This window comes from Rhinatrema bivittatum, chromosome 18 (genome assembly GCF_901001135.1).
Source record: "Rhinatrema bivittatum chromosome 18, aRhiBiv1.1, whole genome shotgun sequence".
In the NCBI taxonomy this organism is placed as follows: Eukaryota; Metazoa; Chordata; class Amphibia; order Gymnophiona; family Rhinatrematidae; genus Rhinatrema; species Rhinatrema bivittatum.
The window spans coordinates 59,761,148-59,779,960 of NC_042632.1; the positions used below are offsets into that span (position 1 = coordinate 59,761,148).

General features: G+C 46.6%; 1 protein-coding gene across 3 annotated transcripts; it reads right to left on the reverse strand.

Annotated features, from left to right (window-relative positions):
• Positions 1-3,106: 3,106 nt before the first annotated feature.
• Positions 3,107-15,614, reverse strand: FAF2 (Fas associated factor family member 2). 3 transcript variants are annotated; one of them, XM_029583707.1, is made up of 12 exons: positions 15,306-15,614; positions 11,788-11,856; positions 11,322-11,456; positions 11,065-11,141; positions 8,959-9,097; positions 8,282-8,367; positions 8,093-8,184; positions 4,847-5,024; positions 4,590-4,761; positions 4,363-4,506; positions 3,720-3,869; positions 3,107-3,576 (listed from the first exon to the last, which is right to left on the reverse strand). In XM_029583707.1, exons 1-12 carry the CDS (start codon positions 15,366-15,368, stop codon positions 3,403-3,405), a joined length of 1,479 nt encoding a protein of 492 aa, XP_029439567.1. In that variant the 5' UTR covers positions 15,369-15,614; the 3' UTR covers positions 3,107-3,402. The 3 variants fall into 3 exon arrangements, with proteins under 3 accessions (XP_029439567.1, XP_029439568.1, XP_029439569.1); XM_029583708.1 differs by lacking the exon at positions 15,306-15,614 and adding an exon at positions 15,003-15,289; XM_029583709.1 differs by having other exon boundaries at positions 3,396-3,572; positions 15,306-15,613.
• Positions 15,615-18,813: the final 3,199 nt, after the last annotated feature.

Here is an 18,813-nt window from a genome sequence, read left to right on the forward strand (position 1 = left end):
CGTCTTAGTGTTTGGGTAATTGCCAGGTTCTTGTGGCCTGGTATGGCCTCTGTTGGAATCAGGATCCTGGGCTTGATGGACCCTTGCTCTGACCCAGCATGGCAAGTTCTTATGTTCTCTGTATCTGCTGGCATTTATTAAATTACCATGTTTATCGATGGGGAGGGGGCAGTTTCCTGGAGAAAGGGCTGCAGAGAAATCTCTGCAGGATGTTGCATAGCCCAAACATTGTCCTCGGGCCATTCAAGAAGGTCTGGTGCTCACTCTATGCATAATAAAATATATATTGCCATACAAAAGTATTTGACCTAACAAGTCAGCAGCTGGTGTGGATTACAAATGTTTATGCCAGACAGGATGGTTATTGCAAACCAGTATATTCAAAGTAAATTTTTATTTCTCTGCATGTTCTGTAAAATAAAAGGAAAAACTGGAAAATGCTGCTTGGATAAGTATTCAGCCCCTTCAGACTAGTACTGGTCGAACCCCCTTTTGCTGCAATAACCGGTTGAAGTCTGCTAAGCTGAGTTTCTATCAGCTTTGCCCATTCTTCCTGGTACATTTGCTCCAGCTTGTTTGGGTTACGTGGATGAAACTTTGGCCTGCAATTTTCAAACAGTGCCACAGCTTCTTGCTTGGATTGGGATGTGGCCTTATTTCGTTGTGTTGCTTTGGCCTTGTGCTGGGGATCATTGGCCTGCTGAAAGGGTTTTTAGCAGAGTGAAGCAGGTTGTCTCGCAGAACCGCCCTGAACGTTGCATCATCCAGCCCGCACCATGCTGCCGCCCACCCCCCTTCTTTACTGTGTGGATGGGCACAGAGCATTTTGAGTTTTGTCCAGAAAGCTCCATTTTTCTCAGCTGACCACTAATCCTTCTCCCACACTTTAGCTGGTGCTCCGATTCTACCTCCCCCTCCCCAATACAGAGCTCCTGCTGTGGCTGACTGATGCACCTCCACTCCAGCCTCAGCCCCTTCAAAGTTATTGTTGGCCTCTGTGGCTTCTTGCTCGGACGTTGAGGTTTGCGGGACGGCCTTGCCAGGCAGTGTCCGGGTGGTAGGATGCAGCTTCCATGGCCTCGGGGGGGATATCCGAGCCTCTGCCTATCTCTAACTTTAGTTTCCTTACAGTGCTCTTTGGTCTTCATTTTCACAGCTTTCCTTCGGATTCACAATCTGACCACTGGTGCGGGAATTCAGCAGGAAAAGCTGACTTTAATAATTCACAGCTAGAAGCCAATTCTTAAGGGCACTATCTTTCATCTGTGTAAACCACAACACGGGGGTTGGATACTCATGCAAGCAGCATTTGGCAGTGCTGACCTTTTAGGGGGTTGAATACTTTTGCAAGCTACTGCACTCGAACTAGATCTGGTCTAAGAATCAAGATGGTAGTTAGAGCAGCGAGCCGAAAACCCAATCCTCCCACCATGGACACTCCTTGTGATCAGAGGCAGGTCTCTCTCTCTCTTGTTGCCTTACGTTTTGGTGTAGATTGTAAGCTCCTGGGGGCAAGGGCTTATGGAGAAAAAAAAAAACTAAACCAGTCAGAGCAAGAATTGGAAAGGTGACAGCACAGCCCTGTGCTTCTCCCATCCATTACTGCATACAAAATGCACTGAATCTGGCCAAGAAATAAGGACAGCACAGAAAAAGCAAAACTTCTCTCCTCCCACTCCGTACACAAGTAATGTCACCATCATCCGGCAGGAGCCACTAAGCCCAAAGTAGATTGATTTCTTGTGGCTCACTCCCAAGGCTAGCAATACACTTTGACTCCAACTTGGCTAATAATGTTATGGACTTTTCCAAACTTCGCTATGCTTGTCATCATGACCACGCCTTCTGGCAACAACTTGCACAGAGTGGAAAAATACTTTCTACGATCCGCTCTGAATCTACCTTTTTCTATCCTAAAACAAGGGGACCAGCAAACAACCCTCTTAGTTGCTCATTCATAATTATATAAAAGTCTAGCACTGTCTCTTTTCCATCCCCTCGATCAGATTTCTGCTATAACTTTCGTGAGATGGGGATGACAGAATAGTACCCAATACTCAAGGTATGGGCATAGCATGGCTTCGTACAGAAGCAATATGATATTGTCTGATTTGTTCTTTTTTTGGATCATTCCTAACTTTAAAAACCCCCCAAAATCCAGCCACATTAAGCTGAGGAGCTGAAGGTATTGTTCACAGGGGAAGGTCCTGTACCTGGGCGGTGACTCCCAGTACATAGCCTAGCATTCTGCACCTGCCGTTGGGATTATTTTTCATCACATGCATCTGTCCACATTACATTTCGTCTGCCATTCAGCTGCCCACTCTTCTAGTTTCACCAAGTCCTTTTGTACTTCCTCATTATCCTCTGCTCCATTTAACAGCGTTGCCTTTTCCAGATCATTTATGTTAAAAGCACAGATCCCAGTACCCATCCCTATGGTACTCCCCTAACAATCTTTCTCCATTGGTAAAACTGACCCTTTAGTCCGACTCTTCCGAGGAGCCTGCGAGACTCAATTCTCTTCTAAATACCCAAGCACGTCGCCTTCATCTACACCTTCACAAAGTCTTCTCTTTGCTAAAAGCAAGCCGATCTCCCCATATGACCGTCTGCCTAATGGTCGGTGGTTTTGCTTTTAAGAATGGCTTCTTGCAGTTTGCCCAGCCCCGGTCTATCCTTCTCCTGGAGCCCTGGCCAGGCTTCAGGTACTGTGGCTGTTTTAAATGACAGCTCACAGATTCCTAGGAAACAGTTTGCAGTTTCATGGTTAAGTTCTTGAAGCAGAAGCATGAGCTCCTCTAAATATCCACACAGACCAAAACGAAGAGAGCCCCATGCACAAATAACGTTAACTGCGAAGCAGCACCTGTAACACTAAAAATGCTACTTGTACTGAGCTGGCTGTTGGTCTCCTGCACATTCCTTTAAATATTTTAACGCATCCCCACAATTTAACCTAAACCCAGGAATAGTGTTTGTTGTCTGGAAAAATGTTTGCAGACTTGACCTGTGCCAGTGCAGGGAAAGCCCACCTGCCACACAGCAGCCGGGTGAAGAACCATCCTACAAGCAGCAGCCACCATAAAGCACACAGCAGGGAAAAAAAAGTCTACAAGGTTTAATTTATAGGTGAAATAAATTATATCTGTAATATGATCAGCTTGTTTGGATGATAAAACAGTGAAAACAGGAGCAGAGGCACACTAGAGGCTGCTTTTATTACCCTGCGAGCAAGGCTCTGCCCACGCCCACAGCTGACCCATCAGTACCACTGCCAATCACTCCTTTGGTCTCTTACATAAAGAAAAAAAAAAAAGCATTGTACATAAGGGGGGGGGGGGGTGGGGGGTAGACAGAAGAAAGCATTCCTGTCCATTTCTCCTTGAGTCATCACAAAAGTCAGAAGCAGGGCATGGGAATGGTGGCCTCTCCACCTAAGTGTCGCATTTGGCTTCCGTTTCCAACCAAGAAACTGCATTGTGCCGTTGGCCACTGGGTGGACAAATCCAGACATGAGTTTTCTTCTAACGAAGGAAGAAACTGTGCCCTGCTGGCAACACTGCTGATCCCTTGCTGGCCGGAGCAGTCATTAAAAAAAAAAAAAAGATTGTACAGTAAGAATAGGAACTTCTCGTCTTTAATTAAAAAAAACAAAAAAAAAACAAACACCAAAAACCGCCAAGTCAGTCGTTCCGTTAGATCCTGCACAAAAGCACCTGCGCGCGGGCCAGTCCAGCTTCTTGTAGGGTAGGGGGGTTTGGCCGCTCTTCAGTGGGGATGCAGGGCAGAACCCGGCGAGGAAAGTTAGCCACAATCTGAAACTTCTCAGGGCTTTCTTTCAGGGAGAATAGGAAGTCGTAGATCACCTGTGGAGAAACAGACAGATCAGGCCTTGTCACCCACACCCGCTCTCCCTCCCAGCTAACCCTGCACAGAATGCCAAAGGCTTCTCTTTTCTTACTCTTCCGAGGAGGTGATTAAAGCTGAGCGGCAGAGGATGCACGCTCGATGTTGCTATAATGTAGCAGAGCTGGGGGGATACAGCAGGACAGAAGGCAAATTAAGCTGATTAATATGGCCATGTAACATTTTAGAAAGTTCAGTCTCCTTGTTCGTAAGTTGCATATTTATAATACATTTTTAGTCATCCTTAGCATTCCATGAGTGCACCGGGGTGCTGCTGTACTGATTGTCATCAGAACTGCACACTGGCACCCCATTACTAATATAATGCAGAAAGTGGACGAGAGGACTCGGGGAAGGGCGGATCACATGGGCAGAAATACTGCAGTCTGGAAAGCTACCTCCTGGGGAAGTCAGGATTAGGCTGTGTATTAGACCTGATTGGCCACCCCTTACCGTTAACGGCTGAGTGAACAGGAAGCATCTCTCCACTCTGGAATCGTTGGGCATCTTGAAGATGATTTTTACGCTGTCGGGATCCTCGGGGAGAGGCTCTGGGGGAAGGCATTCGGACCTGCGCTCCTTTTCCTCCTGCAGGTTCTGGGAGTGGAAGGAAAGAAGGTGTATGAGCCGGAGAAGCAGCCTGCAATCACCCCTCAGCAGCCACTCCCAGGCCTGCTTACCCGTCGTCTCCTCTCCTCTGCCAGCATCTGCTGCTGGGCTGCCTCCTCTTCTCGCCTCTTCTGCTCCTGCTTCTCTCGCTTCTTTCGGTCCTTTTCCTGATCTGCTCGGAGGGATGCCAGGTACGCCTCATCCTGCTGCTGCCTGAGCACCTGGGTCTGGTTCCGTTCTTCCCTGAACAAAAGCCCAGGAAGAAAATCAGCTGCACGGCCAATAAAGAACTTACTCAGCCGCCAGGATACAAGGAGGGGTCAAATACCTTTCCAGGCGCTCCGACATTAGGTAGGTCTGGTTGGAGTCCATGATGAAGGTCAGCTGGTTTATGAGGTCCTCGGCCTGGATAAGGCCCTCGAGGCGGCCTACAACAGTCATTCTGCGGTCCTTCAGCATGATCATGGCAAGGAAGGGGTAGGTGTTCTCACGCAGAGCCTGGGACACTGCCAGAGAAAGACCAGCGTTAAGGAGCCACCCTATGCCCTCCACTGCTGCAGGCCACTGGAGAGAGGGCGTGACAATGCCTAAGTGCGGTCATCGAGAGGTTACTGGCCTTCATTACAGGCAAGCAGGACGTTCCACTGCTCGCACGGCTGCTCTGTAATGGAGAAATTACTTACCCGATAATTGTGTTTTCCTTAGTATAGGCAGATGGACTCAGGACCCGTGGGTTATGTGCTCCCCTGCTAGCAGATGGAGACAGAGTCAGGTTTCAAAGCTGCTGTCACCCTAGATGCTCCCCTGCAGCGACCTCAGCCATTCAGTAGTCTCTTCAAAAGCCACTGTGGCCATACTATTGAAAAACTTGATTAAAAACGGATAACCATAACTGCACTCAACCAAACATTGAACCCAGCAAGATTATAGATGCCCTGATCTAGGGACTGGATGACGGCTTACAAGGTTTCAACCTCGGCCGCTAGTTAGTTCTGTTAGCGTGGGCTTGGGTACAGGTCAATACTGAGGGCCTGCAGGTGGCCCTCTCGTTATGTAGCAGGGCCCAAAGTTCTCATTGCTCTCTGACTCCACCTGCTGGTAGGGTTACTCAACCCACTTTTCTGGAGTGATCCCTCTGATCTGGGTATGTTCAGGAATGCCTTTTATTTTTGTTGCTTATGATCCCTGGTTTGCCCTTATGTCCTTGTATTTTGGACTTTGGGGATTATTATTTGTGTTTATTACATTGATATGCTCAATTTGCTGTCTATTTTTATTAATTATAACAATATAAGTTTAAAAAAGGGCATCTTTGTGAGATTTGCCTTGGAGGGTGCGTCTGCTGCCCAATTCCTCAGCCACAGCTGCCTTCTGGTCGTCGTCACCACTGAGGCTGCTCCTCTGGCCGAAGTACAGACTAGATCAGAGCCCACGTCAGCTAAAAAGGCGGTGGCAGGTTCCATAACCGCTCTGGAATTCACTTCCCCGAGTCATCCACCTCCTGAGAGAGGAATAAGCATGAATGAGCTCCCAGGGCACAACAAGAAGCAATCTGTAAGGTCATTGCTACTGCATCAAAGGCCTGTTTAAGGATGGACTCCATCCATCTATCGTGCGCATCCTTTAAGGCCGCTCTCCTCCCTCCACTGGGATAGTTGTGCGCTTAGAGACGGCACAGACCAGCGCATCCACTTTAGGGAAACACAAATGCGCTCTCAGTGTCAGATCCAGTGGGTATAGAGCGTCTAACGCTCATCCCCCTTTAAACTTGCTTCTGGGGCGTCCCATTCCAGGTCAATCAACTCCTGGGTGGCTTCCAGTACTGGAAAGTAGCAAGAGGCTTTTCCGTAGGGAAATCAGAATGGGATTCTTCTTTGATTCCATCAGAGTCTGCCCCAGGAACTCCAAGCATCTTCAGGACTGGAAATTCGTCTCTATAGAAAAACCGAAACATGGTCCAATACAGTTCTAAACCCGGTGGGATTTCCCCATCTTCCAAGGAATCTGGATCCTCCTCTTCGTCCGTGCCGTTCGGATCCCTGGCAGGGATACCCTTGGTGAGGCGAGAGATGCCTCGAGGTCTGCGGATAGGACTGGGAGAGGGAGGGCTTATCGGCTGAGCTTCCATCCAGACAGGGGCAAGCGAGGTCGCAGACTGCACCTGTACGAAGGCCTTGAAAGAATTCCACACAAGAGAAGCCGGCCGGGCCCATGCCTAGTCCAGGAGGTACTGGGGTAGGTGCCACTGGATTTCCCTCTCCCACGGATGACCCAGTCCTGGGATTACTCAGATCCAGGGTATTTCCAGTTGAGGCCGTGGCTGACCCATCCTCTGAATGGGAGGAGCCGGGCTTAGCAAAGTTCAGGGAGGCAAATTCTCCCTGGGCTTCCTCACAGTGCTGGCGTAAGCTGGAATCCAGGTCAGACCGTGAAGCCCTAATATGACAAGCAGCGCAGAGAGAAAGGCGCTTGTGTTTTTTTTGTGTCAGTAACTGCGTGTTCATCTGACTCACACTTAACAATTTTGGGCGCCTATGCTGGCTGCAGCTTGGCGCACACACAGTCCATGCTTCCGGCTTTACTTAAATTCTGAACCTAGAGGGTTGTGTGCATACAGACAATCGCGATGTTATGCGCACAGAACGTTTGCAGAGCCGGCACGCACTGTGCAGACCGATGCACTATGGTGAGTAATACAAGACTCATAGAATTGATTGCAAGATGGCGCTGCCACAGCCTACCACGCGGTGTGCCAAACAAGCCTAAAGTGGAGTCTAGCACACCGGCGAGGGGGGCTGATCAACCCGCTCGGAAGCCCACTTCCCCTTACCCCAACGGGATCAGTAACAACACTGGTACGGCGTGCCGAGCAAGACTGGAGGAAGTCCTACCAAAACCCCTCCAACGTCTCTGAATTGGGGCTTACCCGGGCTCAGCGCTTACCGGCTGAGTACAAAGATGGCCTCCGGCTGGGGGGGTGGGGGTGGGCATAAGCCATCACCACTGCGGTCTGCTTCCTGCACCCACTGCCTTTCAGCTACTTCAGATGCAAAGTCCACACCGGGAACTGGCTACCAGACCAAGGCACACCTCTGCGGGATCTCGGAAATCACCTCATGAATTCTCAACTGGAGGAGGGACCTTTCTCACTCTTTCCTCCAATTTAAAAGTAGAATTTCTTCTAAAGAGTACAGCAATCCCCATAGGGAAAGAACATCCACATCTACTAGGAGACGGAGAGATACTGAAGAGCTGAGGTCACTGCAGGGGTGTATCCAGGGTGACGTCAGCTTTGAAACCTGACTCCGTCCCCATCTGCTGGCAGGGGAGCATAACCCATTGATCCTGAGTCCATCTGGTCACATGCTAGGAAATTTGTTTTATGCGTTTGCTAATGTACACACACCAGCAAAGCACCCTCCAAACACAGGTTGCACTGAAGCTCCTCCCCTCTACACCTTTATCATCTGTAAACACTCAGTTGTACGCTCCCCCCTGGGAAAACACTACCCTCACTCACTCTCCAAAATTTCACAAACTTACAGATGCAACTGAAGGAGCCAAAGACACTCACCTCGGTAACCCTCTGGCTTGTTTGTGGAGCACGCCCAGAAGAGCATTCGGCTGTTAATGAAATGGATGACTTCATGTCTGCAGAGGGTGTTACTGAAGGAAGGGAAAAGCAATTTATAGAATAAATGCTCCAACAGCAGCAGCAGCAAGCAATGTCAGGATAAATCCCCCCAAAGCACACGTCACCTACCGACAGAACTCATCAGAATCTTGGTGATCATCACCATGAAGATAAACCAACAAAAAGCGAAGCTCCCGTTTGGCATCGTTCAGTGCCTGGAGACGGAGAAGACAGAAGACAAAGTTACAGGCCTTACACTGGCAAACCAGTCACCAATGGCGAGTAGTGGGTAAGGCACCAGCACAATCCCAACTCCATCCTCATTATGAACAAGAGAAAAATCTTTCAAGCCTTTGAGATTCCTCTGCCCCCTATAAACCTGGAAGCTGCTGTGCTCATGCTACTCTGAAATATCCAAAACAAAGAACATCCATCAAAATAGGAAAAGAACTAACAAACAAGGCATGCGTCTAGGCTCAGCTGTTCTCTTGGTACTCATGCAGTGCAGTAGAAATGGTTGAGGACATCCAATAGCTGCCACTCCCTTTGTCCCAGATCTCCTCCTTAGCATTCTATCAATATTTCATTACAAATAAATAAAGTCATGCGCTGAATGTAAAATCAATCACGGAAGGTACTGAAGAATAAGCAGAGAAAACCAGGTATGCCAATTTGAGAGCTGCATTTGAAAACGTGGAGAGAAAGTGATCTGCCCCAGGTCACAGCCAGGCAATGGTAGAGGAGTGCACCACCCGGGACTTGCAGATTGCTTTTAAAGCCCCTGACCTGTGGAATTTCTTGCTGACCTGGCTGTATGTTCCCTGGTAGAACACAGGATGTATCCGTCCATACTTCTCTTCAAATAACTGGATAAAGGAAACAATATCCCCTACAGGATCTGTAACTCGGCTGCGAGGGTCAGGTCGGAGAAAGCGAAGTGCAAACCTTGAGGAAAGAGAACAATGTCACAGACTATGCCTGAAAAGGAAGCCTCAGCTTGGTGATGCCCGGCATGAGAACGGAAGGATACAGGACAATCAGGCCACCCACTGCTCTCTTTAAGCTAAAGATTTCTCCGGTCACCAGAGAAGGGCAAATCCAGATTCTATGGGAACATCTCCTGTCCTCTGTGCCAGCCTTGGCAGAGACTCCGAGAGAACTACAAAAACAAGAAAATACTGAGGGCTGAGGATGGGCAGTCTAAGGAGCCACAACTTAAGGAGAGGACAGCGGGGTAGTTTTCAATCTGGAATCAGAGAAGGAGAATTTAAAACAAAAAACCAGGAAAGGCTCACACCTGTTATTGCAAAAAGTGTAAAAAGCTTCAATAAAAAACATTTACAAAAGTAGCAATTCTTTAACCTGCTGACAAGGACAACTTCTGGCACAGGAGAGAAGCAAAGAGAGAGCTGCAAACAGAAAGCCAAACTAGCAAAGCTGCTATTAAGGCAGAAGGCAAAGGAGAAAACAGCTCTTCAGGTTTTTTCCCAGTTGGTTTGTCTTGGGATGCTACTTCTCAATTTCTCTCTTTGCCTTTCCACCATTAAGACTTAGCTCGCTCTTAAGCACTTACCACTGAATATCTCTACAACAGAAATCATGGTTTTTGAGAAATTTCCTCGAGTACTTAACTCTCTAAAATTTATGGCTGGAGATTCGGAAACCTCTGTTTCTTCAAAAATAGAGAACTTGGGAGTCATATTAGATCCACAGTTAGATTTTTTGTTGAATGTGACCCGGCCTGATGTACCCACTAATGCCGGTATAGAAAAGCCCCTAAATAAATAAATAAATAAATATGCAGCCACAAGTAAATGTGGTAGTAAAGGCCATAGTTTGTTTTTTTTTTAAACTTAAACCACTGTGGATTTTAAAACCTCTGCTCGAGCCCTTAGCTTTTTGGTCAGGTCAAGCTTTGAGATACTCTAAAATGAATTACTGTACTTCCCTGTTTGTGGGATTACCACAATCCACAAAATTCTGCAGTCTGATTCTTACAGACAGCAATAGCAAAAGCCACGTTTCTCCAATCCTGCATGACTGACATTGGCTTTCCTCAAACGCCAGAATTACATAGACGATTGTGCATGATCATGGATCAGTGTACCCCCCCGTCAGCTCAATCGTGTTTCCCAGCAATTCCTCCTGTTAGAGCAGCGCACACCCTGCAATAATCTTCCAGAACATCTTGCAGGAAGGCTTTTGTATGGATCAAGCTTATAACAATCTGGCTCAGTTTTTTCATTTTATTTTTGTGTAAGCCGCTTTGAATGTATATATTTTTAATAACTAAACCAAGAGAGGGCTGATTTGTAAGTAAGGGAAATTCTCTAAGCAGCTGCAGCGCAGAGAAAGAGGGGCTTCACTATCAGAGACGTGAGAAAGCAAAATAAGAAAATCAGGTAAAAGGAGAAACGCGAGGTTGCCTTTAAGGCAGAAGGGAGGAAACACTGGGGGATGCAGGGGAAGAGTTTTGAATCTGTGCTACATTTACAGGGAATCTCTTGTGGGCGCAGCAGTGGAGGGGAAACAACGGGTCCCTGGATCTTCTGCGCTATGCTTCCAGCCCCTCTACTCTATAAAGGGCTCGGACGTTTCCTGGAGAACAAAATTACCAAGAAAGAAAGTGGTGCTGTACAAGACATTGGACACTACTCTTTATTGTAAAAGAGATTCAGTGGAAAGAAGACAATTCTATCAATAATACATCTGCAACAAGAAGCAGCACTGGGCACAGTACTGAGCAGAGCCCAGACAGGAGAAAATCCTCACTCCTCATATTCAGGCGATAAATACCCAGGCGTGCATGTGCCGTCTGCACCTGCAGCACTTCAGTGCCTTAGAACATCTGGATCTCATTAATACAGGTAAAGGATTCACTACCTGCACAGCACAGTATATTATGTACTCACCTAAAGATATCGAGTAGTGTGTAATAGGTAAATCGGAATGGAAGCATTATCAGGTAGTAACCCCATCCTAACAGCCCCTAAAATTTCAAGTGCTGAATGTTAGGACCAATTCCAGGAAGAGCAACATACACAAAGAACAAGTTAGCAAACGCACACCACTCGCCTGTATTACAGGCACACTACAGAGGTGCTGGCCTGAAAACCAGCACAGCATTTCCTCTTCTCACGCACACTTTCAGGAAATGGTACCGGCTTACCCTGGGCTGCGGTCTTGAGACAACATAGCTGTATAGCCTGTGGTCTGCTGTATTCACCTGTAGTGGCCGGGTGGGAGGAGGGTTAAATACACTGGGAACCCCCTCTTGTTCATTCAGCCTATCTTGTACAGCTGCCTGTGGTTGAACAGGAAAGAGAAGGAACTTACTCCTGCTAGAAAACACAATTCAATGGGATTTCTAAGCTTACAGCACGATGTTACTTTTCTTTATTCATGCACAACCGAAGCTTCCAAACGGGACCCCTGTTAAAGTTTCCTTATCACCAAGGCAGTTATGTATAATCCTCTTATCGCATGACTCTCCTTGAGAGCTGCTGCTGCATTATCCCCTAGACTGCAATCCCTTTCCTTAGCAATGTTTCTTCTGCAAATCAAACGCTCACAGCTTTGGCTAAAATGGACCATTGCTCCAACCTGGCTTTGCTATTCCGTTCTTAAAGAAATACCTCAATATTCCAGTTATGTTGTTCAAGGGTACGTCGACATTGGTCCATAGACTCTATTCCAGTCAAGTCCTAGGAAGCCAACAAACAGCAACATAAGAAAAACAAGTGGTGGCTCTCGGCGACATATTCTGAGGAGTTGCGGAGCAGATTTATTCCGTCTCCTAAACAAGCTCTATTGTGCTCTTATGAATGGGGTTTCAGCAGAGGGAATAAAAAATAATTGGAAATAAAAGTTATCAAAAACCATATAAGTGGCTACATTTTTATGAGACTAAATTAATACATGAGATTTACTTTCGGATCTGTCGGGTACTTGTGCTTCAGACTGGCCACTCTAGGAGACAGAATGCTGAACTTGGTGGACCTCGGTCTAACACAGCATGGCATTTCTTCTTTGGCACTTTTCTCAGGTCACAACAGTTGGTTCAACATGCCATTTTCCACCAGGGTTCCAGCAAGGAATGGCGACAGTATATAACCAGCCTCAAGCCAATCCCAGAAATGCACCTATGTACATCCTTCCAAAGCTGCTCTGTATAAACAGCACCAGTAGGTTCATAACTACTCACAAAAAGCATCACATGCTAAGCATTTTCCCCCACAGATGCAAAATAAGAAAAAGCTTTCACTCCTAAATGTCAAGGACTGTTTTGAGGGTTACTTTCCAGTGAAAGCACTGAAGCTTAAGACCTGCTTCACAAGATTTCTGACCATTAGATGGGACACAGATTCAGAGCATTCAGGTTTGATTTACAAGAAAATATTTTAATATCCAGATTTCCACGAGGCAGAGTAAACAGTTGCCTTGGAGCACCTTAGGACTGGAAATGGCTGGGGCAGGGGCAAGCTTCTGTGAGGGGCAGATCTAAGTCACTTAGAGGAAGACAGAGGTGCCCACGGGCTGCCCCTAAAACCTCTAAGAGGAACATGCCAGAGGTAAGCACTAATAACTGAAATGTTATCTTTATTAAAGTGTGTAGCTTGCTTTCCTCACAGGCACAAGTCATTCAAAGCAGATAATATTTAAAACATATGGTCACAAAATTAACCAAGTAACTCACAAAAATAAAAACATAACCTGAACTCTTCCGGTTTTATTCTCAAACTAAAAAATGATTTTTGTGAGAAGACTATTTCACAACTCTCCACTGCCACAGGGAACAGCAAGTCAGGTTGTCTTTCTCCTGGTTTTAGGGCCCATGATTGCAGGGTCCTGCAGGTAGCCTTGATGAGTGGCCCCTGGCCGAGGATGGTCACTGCAATGACTGGATTAAGTGAGTTGGGAGACATTTAAAAATAAATAACAGAGGGGAATCTCCGGGTAGTTGCAAATGAAGGCTCATGTTGCCGTAGCTCAAAAAGAAAAGCTCTGATTGAGCTGAAAGTCCAAAGGAGCAAGAGGAATCTTGTGGAAGAAAACTCCTAGACCTGTGATCTACATTGCATTATAAACCCTGGTTACCTCCTAACTATGGTATAAGAACAGTCAGGAGCAGGAAGAACTCCCTCTTCCCCTCCCAATTTAAGAATGGTCAACACCCTCCTGCCCCCTCCCCTTTTCATTAAGGCAGATTAGGGCCCCCCCCCCCCTGGTTGTCAACCAGCCCCCTTCCCTCCTTCCCACACTGCCCCCATTTATTGTTGAGGGGCATGAGTGGTGGCTAAGGAACAAGGAGGCATGAGGCAGAGCAGGACCATTAAATATTGGGTCGCAGGGCAACTGCAGCCTTTAGTTTTTCAAAGTACCCCCTTCCCCCTTTTCCACCCTATATATTAGTCTCCGGTGTCCCCACTAGGGGGCACCAAAGAAGTGAGTAATCCTTTGAAAAATGGGTCAGGAGCAGGAAGAGATATGGAATAACACAGAGACAGGAGAAAGGGGAAAGAAAAGGAGATAGGTATGAGAGATTAGAAAGAATGAGTCAAGGCAGTAAAAAAACATTCAGAAGACTTGCAAGAAGTAAAAACCAAGAAAAAAATGGAAGACAATAAGGAGAACTATTTTTTCAATCATTATGTACAAAATATTGATCCTAAGGAGGAGGCAAAAACAGAAATCAAAATGCCTTACACCAAAGTCTGGAAAGATCCTGAGAGCAACATGTGACATTAGCCATACTATGAAACGAGTAGAAAATAAGATAGTAATTTTGGTAGAACAGAAGATGAAAGTGTGCCCCAGGATATATCCCATCTAAAAATTAAGAAATTTGTTGTGATGCACTAGCATTGACATTTCTTTTGTCATCTGTGGTAACCAACCAGCTGTGCTGGCTATTGGTTAAGGGCAGGATAAATATATAAACTTACTTTCAGTTTTTGAATCTTTTCTTTAAAACAAGTTTTGAAGTATCTGTTGTATGTATTTGACACAGTTTACCTTTCATTCTACATTTTGTATTTTTGTTTTACTAACTTGCTAACCCCATCATTGACCATAGCCACTGCTAGAGAGAAGGAAGCACCTCCATGCTAGACAAGAAGCTGCAAACACTCAGAATGGAATAGAAATCTAAATGAAACAGCCAGAAAACCCAATCTAAAACTGACTGGTATTGACTACTACCATAAACACACCATGACCAGAGGAGGCATTTAACCACAGAAACTTCTATTTACAGGAAAGCAGAATGTTGAGATAATGCATGTCAGAGTATAAACTGCTCTGACCACAGGTGCCATCGACTCTCTTCCTTTCTATAGGTAAAATTATTGAAGAGCAAACCAACAAAAGTGGCTGCACAGAAATAACCCTTCATTAAGTTTAGATATGCAATTTTCAGATTTGGATTTTAGAATTACATTTCCAAATTTGAGTTCAAAGCCTGTTACAATTTGAGTTACAAATTCAGGTACAGTAGGTATTTCCCTGCCTAAGAGGGTTTACTAAGGACTTGAATCACTAAGGTTTTTCTCCCGTTCTGTGACTGTGGGGAAAAAGCTTGGTAAATCAGGTCGCAATATTGTGGTATTCAGGACTGTGCAAGCTCCTTCCTCTGGGCACTGCATGAAAGAGTTTTTAGTAATCCTGAAGACCACATTTTTAACACTCAGAACCTTATAAAGGCATTACCCAAGCTAACTGTTTTTTTAACCAGTTGTATTTTTAATATGTTAACAGTACCTCTGATGTGCATTATGTTCATCGGAGTAAGTTCGTATGAACTTAGGCTATAATCTAAAACGCTTTAAAATAAACTTGCCACCATCCCAACCTTTAAGATTAGTGCTTTCCCTTTCAAAGGCTCCTTCCCTTTCTTTGCACACTGCAGGAGGGAAGGCCGCACACAGCCCTCACATCATGATGGCCCGTCCTCCATCCCTCATTCATTCAGCTTGAGGAAAGGCCTCGGGGCCCTGCGGGGCCTGCATACTGTAGCTCCAGAGGGGGGGAGACACGTGCTGCCATGCAAGACCTCAAAGAAGGAGGAAGCCAGCCCAACACAGACCCGCCCGCAAGGACCCCCAAGATCCCTTGTGCGCGCCCCTGTCGCCACAGCCTGGCGCTGCCTCGCTACCTGGAACTGCAGCAGTTTCTCTGTCTGCTCCTGGGATAAGTCCTGCTCATTAGGCGCCGCCATCTTGCCCCCACCGCCTCTGGCCCGTCACCCACCGGAACTGACGTCACCACGCCGACGCAAATCCGCTGCACCCGGGGGCGACTTTATGGACTTATTAAAAACGAAACCGGAGCTTGTGGTGTGGGTGGCGTGAGTAGCAGGCCGGGGAACGGGGTCCCGGAGGTCCGGCCGCATGAAGGTCATGTGATGCTACAGAGTCCGGAAAACCCCCAAAGCGGAGCGCCGCTGCGAGTCACGTGTCGCCGGACGTGACCTATAATCGCTGCGTAGGGAAGAGAAGGGAATGCGCGCGCGCAGCGGCCACGCCCACCGGTGTAGCGCCTGAGCTTCGCCCCTCCCCCCGAACCTGCACATGCGAGCGAGCTCTGCTGCAAGTGCAGCGCACCGATAATGTCAGTGGCGGGGGATTTTACCTGCATTGCTAAAGGAATATGCAGAACCAGAGTAAAAATAAAAATACATTCTAGCGCCAGGCAACAGGAGGAACAGACTGAGGAGTCACCCCACCCCCTGCTCTCCTCCTACCGTCTAGATCAGTGGGGAGAGTTGGATCGAGGGGGGTAGGGAGAGATTTAATGTGTGAAAGGTGTGTGAGTGAGGGAATCGGTGTAGTGGTGGTGGAGAGAGTCTGGATGAATGAGCGAGTTGGAGAAGTGTGTGAGTGAGAGAAGGGATAGGCGTTGGTAGAGGAGGGCTATGATAGTGGATCTGCTTGCTCTCCCTCCTTGATCCAGTATCCCTCCTTCTCCCCTCCCCTTTCCTCTCCTCATTCCCATTCTCTCTGTGTTGCGGAGGTGGACCCTTAGCCCCAAGTGGAGTTGGTGCACCATCGAGAGGCGTAGCTGAACGGGAAGTGGAGGCCGACGAGCTTTGCCAATACCAGCCCTCATTCCCTGCAAGTTCAGCCCTTGGGTACCGGGGCCGGCTGGTCTTAGGCGGGCCTCCGTGTGGATGATCCCGAGGAGAGTGTCCAAGGCAGAGGCTAGGTAGGGTACGGTGGAGCAAGAGTCAAAACCAATAATCAGTCCTCAGCGTGGTCAAATGAAGCAAGGGTCAAAGCCAATAATCAGTCCTGAGCGTGGTCAAACGAAGCAAGGGTCAAAAGCTGTAAATCAGTCCAAGCGTGGTCCAACAAAGCAAGGGTCAAGCTGGTAATCAGTCCAAGGCAAAGGCTAGGTAGGGACCAGGAATGAAGTCATGAACGGGATGAGCAACGAAGCACACGATAGCTTGAAGACCTGTTGCTGGCTGTCAGAGCTTGCCTTAAGTAGGCGTCGATCAATGATGTCATCTCCGAGGGCCGGCAGCCTAAGGAGCACAAACGCGAGCAGTCGGTGGTGGCATCTCTGCCACGCTCCCAAACACGCTGGCGGCCAGCAAAGCCACGAAGAAGAGAGCTGAGCCAGGGGCACCCTCTCCCCATCCCTAGGGGGCCAGGGCCTGCCCCTGCCATGGTGGTGACAGGTGAGAAGGGCCGGTCGCGAGCTCTGCAGCCAGCCGACTCAATACTCTATTCAGGATTTCTGTTTTCCAGAGCCACTGCTACCTAACATACATAAGATTTGCCATACTGGGTCCATCAAGTCCAGTATCCTGTCTCCAATAGTGGCCATTCCAGATCCCAAAGGGATTTCTGCAACTCCACCTTAATAATGGTGAATGGACTTTTCTTTGAGGAACTTGTTCAAACCTTTTTAAACATATGGCATGGGGGGGGGGGGGGGGTGTTTTCAGGCAGCACAGCCCAAACTTATCTACTAATGCTTGTCTGGGTGAAGGAAGAGCAGACATTCAACTACCATTGCCCCAGGCTGAATATCCAGATAAAGTTATAGCACGAGCAATAGTAGCTTGTGATTTATCTAATGTTTGGGTATTTGCCAGGTCCTTGTGACTTGTATTGGCCACTGTTGGAATCAGGATGCTGGGCTTGATGGACCCTTGGTCTGACCCAGTATGGATATTTCTTATGTTTTTATGGCTTTCTGCAACTCCACCTTAATAATGGTTTATGGACTTTTCCATGGAGCGATACAGAGGCATTATGATAGTCTCTGTTTTATTCTCTGTTCCTTTCCTAATAATTCCTAGCATTCTATTTGCTTTCTTGGCTGCTGCTGCACACTCGACAGATTTCAATGTATTATCAACAATGACCCCTAGATTCTTTTCCTGAACAGTAACTCCTAATGTTGAACCTTGCATTATGTAGCTTTAATTTGAGTTACTCTTCCTTAAGAGCATCACTTTGCATTTGTCCACATGCATGCTCAGACTCCCAGTTTTGCAAGGTCCTCTTAAAATTTCTCACAATCCTCTTGTGATTTGACAACTATGAATAATTTTGTGTCATCGGCAAATTTCATCAACTCACTTGTTCCCAGTTCCAGGTCATTTATAAATTATTTAAAAGCATTGGTCCCAGAACAGATCCATGGGGCACGCCACTACTCACCTTTTTCCATTGGGAAAATTTACCATTTAACCCTATTCTGTTTTATATCTTTTAATGGGTTGGCAATTTACAATAGAACATTGCCTCCTATCCCCATGACTTTTTAATTCCCTAAGAAGTCACACATAACGGACTTTGTCAAATGCTTTCTGGAAATCCAGACACTATATCACCTGGCTCACCCTTGTCCGCATTTTTATTTACAGCCTCAAAAAAATGTAGGAAATCTGTGAGGCAAGACTTCCCTTGGTTAAATCCACGTTGGCTTTGTCCCATTAAAATATGGCAATCTAAATGTTCAGCAATTTTGTTCTTTATGATAGTTTCTACCATTTTGCCTGGCACAGACGTCAGACTCACTGGTCTGCAGTTTCCTGGATCACCCCTTGATCCCTTTTTAAAAAACTGGCATTACATTGGCAACTCTCCAGTCTTCAGGTACCATAGATGATGTTACTGATAGTTAACACATTTCCAATAGCAGGTCCACAATTTCATTTCTCAGTTCTTTCAGCACTCTGGTATGTTTACCATCTGGTCCAGGTGATTTGCTACTCTTTAGTTTGTCAATTTGCCCTAGTACATCTTCCAGGTGCACTAAGATTTGTTTCAGCTTTTCTGAATCATCACCTTTGAATATCATTTCCAGCATGGGTATATGTCTTACATCTTCCTCAGTGAATACTGAAACAAAGAATTCATTTAGTTTCTCTGCTATGGTTTTGTCATTCCTAAGTGTCCCTTTTACCCCTTGAGCATCTAATGGTCCAACTGACTCCCTCGCAAGCTTTTTACTTCAAATGTATGTGAAAAAGTTTTTATTATGAGTTTTTGCTTCTTTTCAATTTCTCTCTTTGCCCTCCTTATCAACAGAAATGAAATAAAATGACAGCAGAAGAAGACCAAATGGCCCATCCAGTCTGCCCAGCAAGCTTTCACACTTTTTTTTTTCTCACACTTATCTGTTACTCTTGGCCCTTATTAGTAACT